Below are 8,489 nucleotides of genomic sequence, written 5' to 3' on the forward strand. Positions count from 1 at the left end.
TATTAATAAGTTAATAAATCTAACTACAAGTTAATCTATAAAAATTACATAATGAAGAAAAATTCTTCGACCTTTCAACCTCAATCGTCACCGTGAATCACCGCCATCAATTGTTCGATCCACTTTCGCTGTAGTGGTAATAATTCTGTTTTTGGATCGTATTGCTTCTTACCCCCAAACTGTTAAAAAAATTAAAAATTTATATTACTTTATGTATATGTATATTATATATTTGTTATTATAGAATTTATATACTATAATCAATAATTAAAACTTAAAGCTTTTTGATCTTGTATGTAACGGCTGGGGTTGGCACGTGTGACGATGTCAGTGATATATTTCAAAACATAAAAACCGCATTCTTGGCTTTTAGGTTGTCTTGGACAGTTTTCTTGGTTAATTCCTTGCCACGGGCCAAGATACTCATGTGCGTTCCCTATATACATGAATGCCCTATTTTGGAAAATTATATTAGCATTTCAATTCGTTAGTTAATTTAAATTCGTTACATAAGAAGTCATTAAATTATTACCTTTCGATCATTTGTTCTATTACTTCGGGAATTGGGCGGCCACTTAAAGGGTTTAAATGGATAATTTTCCTTGGCGTAACCACCACTAGCGTCCAATGCATCCTAGAAAATTATATTGGAATATAAGTAAGATAGTATAAAAATAATTTGAAGACATAATATAGAAATGAACAATTAGCACTAAAGAATTTAATAAAGTTTACCCGATATTCCAAGGAATAAAGAACATTTGGTGGTTGTTGTTCATTAATGATAACCAATTAGCCAATCGTCTTGCCGCATCGTCAAAAGACTGACTCTTTTCTTCATCGTTGATCCCATGCACTATGAGAAGCTCTGGGTCGTAAAACTTGAAAAATTTTCTCAGACCGTTGATGCTCTCCCATATGTGCCTGCCAAAAAAAGTGTTAGTGTCTTATAATAATTTAACTATAATTTGATATAAGGTTAATTAGATTAAAGAAGAGTATACATCATTCCAAACAGCATTCCCTGGTTGCCGATGTAGTCACACGTAGCAACCTGCTGCAAATCCTCTCCAGATAACGTGATATGGGTACGCGGTGCAATGAATCCTCGGGGGACAGGAATTGTGATTATATCACGTTTATCTTTGAGCCTCAGGAATTCATGAATCATCCATTTTAGCGAATTAGGGATCAACGCCATCTTCTCTTCCGTGAACAAGTCATCTTCCCGTGCACCACGGCCTTGTGGAGAAAGCATCGGAGCTTTCCCCTTTGACGCATCACGTCTTGAGGGCGGTTGAGCGAGTGGACCCTAAACAAAACAGAACATAATATATATATATCAAATTTTATCCAAATTCTACCGAAATTTCGGCAGCATAACGGTTGTAATTGAATGACCCCAAAAATTTTGAACATGGCTGTATAACGACAAATAACACATATATAACAGTAGTTTGTTCATCCATCCCACCGCAACACATATATTCGCAGAACCTACTTCCCTACGGATGAATATTGAAGATATTCAAACTCCACTAATCATTAATAATTAATTTAAGTTGAGAAGTTACCTCGGTTGTTAAAATTAAGTGCTTAGGCCAAGGAAGGAACATCTGGTATACGTCCCTAACATATCTGCACTCTTCAATTGGGACTGGGATTTCAGCGTCCTCTTGCAGGATTTCCGAAACCATAATTCGGGCATGTGAATCATCGTAGTTCTGGCAGTGAACTTGGATTATACCAACATGCTCGTACAAATACCCTCGGGCCACAATGTTGTCGATGTTGTCAGAGCAGAGATGTACTTGCTGATTAAGGGCCGCATGGTCATCCAAATTGTACAGGATACCTTAGTCGTTGAGGGAAATAAACTCCTCAGCATAAGTTTGTGGTTGTACCTCATCCTGATGAGCGTATGGTTGTGGAACATACGCCTCACCAGCCACCTCTCCTTCTTCCTCTTGTTCGGCAGCGTTTCTCTGCAGCTTAAGGGATTGGACTTCGGCTTTTAATTTTTCAATCTCCTTCGCTTGCCGAGCCACAACATCAGACACTTCCCTTTTCTTCCTGCCGAACAGTTGAGATGCCCTGGTCAGGAACCTACAAATCATAAAATGAAAATTAGCAACGATTTTATTTGTGTAACTAAATAAATAACATTTCAAGTAATAGCATACCCAGCAGCCCTGACACGTTCAGGATGCTCTGGTGTCCCGAGCGCCTGCGTCAGGATATCGTTTTGGCCCTGGACCTGAATTTGTCCCTGACTAAGCTTCTCCTCTAATTGAGCCTAATGCACGCATATATTCAAGCAATTAGTATATGAATTATATACACTAACTCATGAGTAGAACTCAATTAAGGATTAATATATACTTACTATCTTCTCTGCAATTTCCTTGTGGTAATCCGTGACAAGTTTTCTACTCTTGGTGCGAGATTTAATCCAAACACGGTGGCGGGGGGGATCTGCAACTTCGAGGTCCTTTTTCTACATAACGTTATAACAATGAAATGAGTACCAATTAAATTGTATAGCACATTATAGCACATTAAATTTTAAGCATTACTTACCACAACTTCCCGTACGTTCACCATTCCACTCCGACCACTTCGATGTCTGGATTGAATTTTTGAGGAACGTTCACGTTGCACCTTACTCAATTCCTACAATGCCAAAAAAATACATTAGATACATGTACTTGTATTTAAGAGTTTATCTTAGTGTTAATATAATTAGCGTACCAAAAATTCAGGAGTTAGTCGACTTTCAACAAATTTGCACCAATCAGCAGCGTCGATCTCGGGGTCTTTTTCAGGGACTTGTGCCAGTCGTCCCAGATCATTCTCTTTCAACGCGGGCATTATGATGTCTTTTGTCATCCTATTCTTGAAGTCTTTCATTAACTTCCCAGCTAGGATGAGACAATCATGTTTGAAGGAGTCCGGCACAATGAACCCCGTCTATTTTGAAGGAAAACAAACACTTGCCAGAGTCAACATTTGAAGTAATAGAAAAACAAATCAAAATTCTAACAAATAACAGCTTACCTGTATGTCTTTCCAAACTTTATTTTTCAGAGTCGGGTTGACTTCTTTCCAGTTTTTATAGGCCAACCCTATTGTCTGCCGACATTTGACTCCTAGAGTGGATACGAGCTTCGCATAGCTTTTTCCACAGTATTGACCTTTGTCATTAACCTCGAGGGCCGCTCTTTTGCCCTGATCCATGAGTTTGGATATTTCATTCATTTGCGTCGGCCCTCGTGTAGGTATTGTGGTTGGACACTCATTTTCTGCGCCCGAATGAGATCCTGATTCCGAGTTCGCCATGTCTACACCATTAACAAACAAACTTTAAAGTTAGCTATATATATAACAAGTAGTGTATATGAAATATTAAAAGCATAAACAAATTGTTAAGTTTTCAGGAGCATTCACAACCACAATATAAAGTAAGCTATATATCAAGTTACCAATTAGACATGTTTTCTTTTCTTTTTTTGTTTATGTTTGCCTGAATCACAATTGACCCATATTCCCTCATTGATATCGTTTATAATGTATTCAACGTCGTCTTCCTCAATGTTACAATCAATTCCCATAAGTTGCTCATGAATTGGTTGTCCAACAATGAAGTCATCGTAACATAAGTCAGCATTCTCCTCATCCTCTTCAGTCTCTAAGAACCTCCTCTCTGGTGTCGATAAAACAATAGACCATTTATCATTAGTCGGATCAAAAATGTAAGAAACTTGAGCTGCTTGGCTAGCCATGATGAATGGATCATTCTTGCTTCCTCTCTTACTTAAATCAACCAAAGTAAAACCAAGCTTGTCAGTTTTTACTCCAACGTTGTTGTCAACCCAAGAACATTTAAAAAGTGGAATTCGGAACCCAAAATAATTGAGCTCCCATATTTCTTCAATGACCCCGTAATACGTCATATTACCTAAAACATGGTTTCTATCTTTTGCACTTGCAAAGTGCATAGTTTCTGCGACGATACGTATACCACTATTTTGAACCTCTCGAGCATCATCTCTTGACTTTGTATGAAAACGTTTACCCCTTACAATGTACGCTTCATGCTTTGCAACCGCAAAAGTTGGTCCAAGGGCAATACGACTCAACACATCAGATACTCCATGATTCGGTTCGTTCAACTTTGATATAATAGTATTCCTTAACCACCCAATGAAAGTTTGACGATGTTGGTCTGCAACCCATTTTTGTTTATTTTTTTGATTTCTTGGAACCATTGATTGTAACAGCTCCATATGGTCACTGTAAACAAGTAAGGTAAATCAAGTTATTGTTCATCGTGACTTAAGTAATGTTAATAAAAAAAAAGGGTACTTACGTTATATATGGTTGAACCTCTGCGTTATTGTTCATCACGACTAATTGAGCTTGATCTAGGTCAAGCTTGGACACTATCACCATTGTCCCTTTCCCCCTTAATCCTCTATCAACATCATCTGGGTCAGTTCTTGGTTTGCTAATTCCTATTGCCTCAACTCCAGCCATGTACTCTGAATAAAATTCCACAGCCTCTTCAGATATGTAGCACTCAACCATACATGCTTCTGGCCGATAGTGGTTACGCACATAACTTTTAAGTACCTTCATATTTCTTTCAAATGGATACCTCCATCTCGCCCACACCGGCCCACACAGCCTTGCTTCTCTCACTAGATGAACCATTAAATGGATCATGATGTCGAAAAAAGATGGCGGAAAAAACTTTTCCAGGTTGCACAATGTTTTGACTACATGTTCATTTAATGCATCTAACTTATCCAATTCTAATTCCTTCCCGCACAGCCTATTAAAGAAAATGCAAACATGTGTCAAACACTCTCGAACATTTTTTGGCAAGACTGATCTAATGGCAATTGGAAGTAGATGTTGCATTAACGCATGACAATCATGTGATTTCAGACCCATTAGTTTCAATTCAGTCTCATTCACCAAAATTTTGATGTTAGACGAGTAACCATCGGGTACTTTCATATTTGCAAGTGATTTGCAAACTGTTTGTTTCTCTTTTTTGGACAAAGTGAAACAAGCAGGAGGCAAATATAATCGTTCACCTTTCTTCTCAGGTGCCGGAGATCGTCGTATACCCATTTCAACGAGATCTAAACGACTATTTAGATCGTCCTTAGCTTTGCCGGGAATATCAAGTAAGGTACCAATAATACTCTCACACACATTTTTTTCAATATGCATGACATCCAAACAATGTCGAACTAGTAAACCTTTCCAATATGGAAGACGAAAGAAGATTGACTTTCTTTGAAAACAACCATTAGTTTTTTTTTTTATTTTTTTGCGTCTTTCCATACTTAAAATCTACAAGTTGAACTTGTTGGAGAATTTGTTCCCCAGACAGTGGCAAAGGAGCCATATCACCCTCTTCAGTACCATCGAATACTTTCTTCTTCCGTCTATCAAGATGATTTGCAGGCAAGTATCGTCTGTGACCCATATAACACATCTTGTGTCCATTTGCCAAGCGACAAGCCGATGTGTTAGTGCAACAAATCGGACAACCTTCGTAACCTTTTGTGCTTAAGCCTGATAAATTACTATAAGCAGGGAAATCACCGATACCCACAACAACACAGCTTTCAGATTAAAGAATTCTTTTTTAAAACCATCATAGACCTGAACCCCGTTCTCATACAATTCTATTAAATCGTCAATCAATGGTTCCAAATATACATCGATATTATGTCCAGGTTGTTGCGGGCCTGATATCATTAAAGAAAGCATGTTAAATTTCCTCTTCATCACTAACCAGGGAGGAAGATTGTACATAACTAGGAAGACAGGCCATGAACTATGACGACTACTTAGAGATCTATGTGAATTTACTCCATCCGCAGACAGACCAAGATGAATGTGTCTTGGTTCAGATTTGAATTCAGGATTTGCAGGATGTCTGAGTTTTCCATATTTCACTCTCTTGGTCTCATGCCAAATCAAATTTTCAGAATGTTTTGCACTACGATATAATCGTTTCAGTCGCGGAATCAAAGGCATGTACCACATCACTTTTTGGGGGATAAGTTTCCTATTCTCCTTACTCTTGTTTACTTTATGGCGGGATAAACCGCAAGTCGGGCAATAATTCATGTCTGCATATTCCTTACGATATAAAATGCAATCGTTCAGACATGCATGAATTTTTTCATACTTCAATCCTATAGAATTTAACGTTTTTTTCACTTCATAAGTAGATTCTGGGAAGCAGTTGGCAAATAGTAAGATATCTTTAAAAGCAGCTAAAAATTGAGTAAAACATTTATCGCTCACTCCATTTTCTGCTTTTATGTTGTAAAACTTTACCATTGTTGGTAATCTTAGTTTTTTACAACCATCGAACAGAGGTTTATCAGCATCACTAAGAAAATTATCGAATTTCTCAGGATCATTAAGAAATTCCTCCTGTGCTTCGTTAAGCAAGTCCAATGGATAATCATCGAAATCATTACCCTCGATATCATCTACCCCCCGCTTTCCTAATGGATATGGATCATTAGGTAAATGTTCGCCATGGTAATACCAATTAGTATAACTTCTATTGAAACCTCGTAAATACACATGGTCCTTAATCATTGTAATATTCCCTTTAGATACATTACAACAATCTACACACGGACAATGAATACGATCGTAATTTTTAGAATTCTTTAAGGCAAACTCTAAAACTGCATCGAACCCTACTTGAAATCGCAGTGTGTCTCTCTCCTCACGCATCCATGATTTATCCATAACAAAAATCCTATCCAAAAAAATTCAGTATTTAGTAACTAATTATAGCTAGTTACTAATTACACAATGTAACTAACTAAGTTTCTCACAATTTATTCATATTAATTTATAAATTACTCAAATTCTCGTTTAGTTCATATTATTAGGTTGTTTTGTTGATTAGAATGTTGGTAAAATGTTAAATATTTTTAATAAAAAAAGTTGAGGGGAAAAGTTTTTGGTAAAGCAATAAGGGTATTAACTAATATTTTCCCCTTTTAATTAACTTTTGCTCTTTATTTTCTTTGAAAAATAAAAATCCACATTGAACCTCTCAAATGAAAGAAAAAAAAAATAAAAAAAGAAGGATTTTATATGTTTATTTTGTTAATGTATTTAGTAACTAATTATAGCTAGTTACTAATTACACAATGTAACTAACTAAGTTTCTCACACAATTTATTCATATTAATTTATAAATTACTCAAATTTTCGTTTTAGATTAGTTCATCATGTTATTAGGTTGTTTAGTTGATTAGAATGTTGGTAAAATTAAAAAGTTTACATAAATGTGAATATTATTATTTTTTATGTGACCTAAATTCCTTATCACTATGTTATAATTGTTGGAAGTTATTTTACCAGGATCTTAGATCTACTCACAAGTATGTTGATTTAACAACCTAAATATGAACTTCTAAAACGATAGGAAATTAAACACATAAGAGTATCAGAAATCTTACAGTGATTGCAGCGGAATATATGTCTCCTCCCACTCAGATCTCTAACCCTTGATTCCTTTCTGTAGCAGAGTATAATCAAGATCTGAGCCCGATAGTCCTTCTTTGTTATTTCTGAATTCTACACAGCCTTCCTCACTATGATTGAGGTATTACTTGATGTGTGTGGGCACTACTCTAGCACTTATACTTTTCGAAACAGTGAAGGAAGAGAGAGAGAGAGAGGGTGGCGGCTCAGAGAGAATTTTCTGAGAGAAAATTCTTTCAGAATAATGTTGTGAAAAGGTTGTACAGTTCTGTTCAACTCTGAAGCCTTTGCCTTCTATTTATAGAAGACTACCCAGGGCTATGATTGACAATTGGAATTGAAAAAATCAAAGAGAAAAGGAAGCTAAGTGGCTGGCCTAGGCATCGTGGAAACAAGGCTTGCCACTTTTCCAACTTTCCTTTTCCTACAGTGATAGTTTCCTGTTTTGTCAAAAACTGCCAATTCCTTTGTTCAACCACATAGATGTCAAATCTAATTATTTAATAATTAAAATTAATTATCAAATAATATATTGTCATTTATTTTATTAATAAAGTTTCCTAATTAATAAATATGCCCTTCAAAATCTCTATTTACTGTTTTGCCCTTAATAAGTGATAAATTCTCAAATAGACAAGTCTATCTTGAGAATTTTTAATTGATTAATTAAAATCAATTAAATGAGTCTTACAAGTAATATCATCTCAACTAGTGAGGGGACCATGGGTCTATATATCCGAGCTTCCAATAAGCAGATCTAGAATTTACCACTTAAATTCACTGACTTATTAATTCTTCGTTAAATCCACACATAGAACTCAGAATTGCACTCTCAGTATATAGAATGCTCTATATGTTCCACCATATAGACACATTATTAGTTATCCATTGTTATAATCCTAATGTGATCAATGATCCTCTATATGGATGATTTACACTGTAAAGGGACTAAA

General features: G+C 36.0%; 2 protein-coding genes across 3 annotated transcripts; both read right to left on the reverse strand.

The window, feature by feature from the left end:
- Positions 1-282: 282 nt before the first annotated feature.
- On the reverse strand, positions 283-1,559 carry LOC133038538 (uncharacterized). Its single transcript, XM_061116703.1, has 3 exons — positions 1,005-1,559; positions 736-924; positions 283-634 (listed from the first exon to the last, which is right to left on the reverse strand). Exons 1-3 carry the CDS (start codon positions 1,256-1,258, stop codon positions 529-531), a joined length of 549 nt encoding a protein of 182 aa, XP_060972686.1. The 5' UTR covers positions 1,259-1,559; the 3' UTR covers positions 283-528.
- Positions 1,560-2,426: 867 nt separating this feature from the next.
- LOC133038539 (uncharacterized) lies at positions 2,427-3,418 on the reverse strand. 2 transcript variants are annotated; one of them, XR_009688059.1, is made up of 3 exons: positions 3,058-3,418; positions 2,581-2,970; positions 2,427-2,497 (listed from the first exon to the last, which is right to left on the reverse strand). XR_009688059.1 is itself a non-coding variant. In XM_061116704.1 (2 exons), the coding sequence occupies exons 1-2, from the start codon at positions 3,337-3,339 to the stop codon at positions 2,743-2,745; spliced, it is 510 nt and encodes a 169-aa protein (XP_060972687.1). In that variant the 5' UTR covers positions 3,340-3,418; the 3' UTR covers positions 2,430-2,742. The 2 variants fall into 2 exon arrangements, 1 of the variants encoding a protein (XP_060972687.1); XM_061116704.1 differs by having other exon boundaries at positions 2,430-2,970.
- Between the last annotated feature and the right edge of the window lie 5,071 nt (positions 3,419-8,489).

The sequence above is a fragment of the Cannabis sativa genome, chromosome 5 (assembly GCF_029168945.1).
Source record: "Cannabis sativa cultivar Pink pepper isolate KNU-18-1 chromosome 5, ASM2916894v1, whole genome shotgun sequence".
NCBI lineage: Eukaryota > Viridiplantae > Streptophyta > Magnoliopsida > Rosales > Cannabaceae > Cannabis > Cannabis sativa.

Excerpts from the sequence above, each read along its gene's own strand:
- LOC133038538 (XM_061116703.1), bottom strand. The coding sequence starts at position 1,258 with ATGCTTTCTCCACAAGGCCGTGGTGCACGGGAAGATGACTTGTTCACG. Across the intron at positions 925-1,004 it reads GGAATGCTGTTTGGAATGAT|GCACATATGGGAGAGCATCA; the intron begins GTATACTCTTCT and ends TTTTTTTGGCAG. Across the intron at positions 635-735 it reads TTTATTCCTTGGAATATCGG|GATGCATTGGACGCTAGTGG; the intron begins GTAAACTTTATT and ends ATAATTTTCTAG.
- LOC133038539 (XM_061116704.1), bottom strand. The coding sequence starts at position 3,339 with ATGGCGAACTCGGAATCAGGATCTCATTCGGGCGCAGAAAATGAGTGT. Across the intron at positions 2,971-3,057 it reads AAGTTTGGAAAGACATACAG|ACGGGGTTCATTGTGCCGGA; the intron begins GTAAGCTGTTAT and ends CCTTCAAAATAG.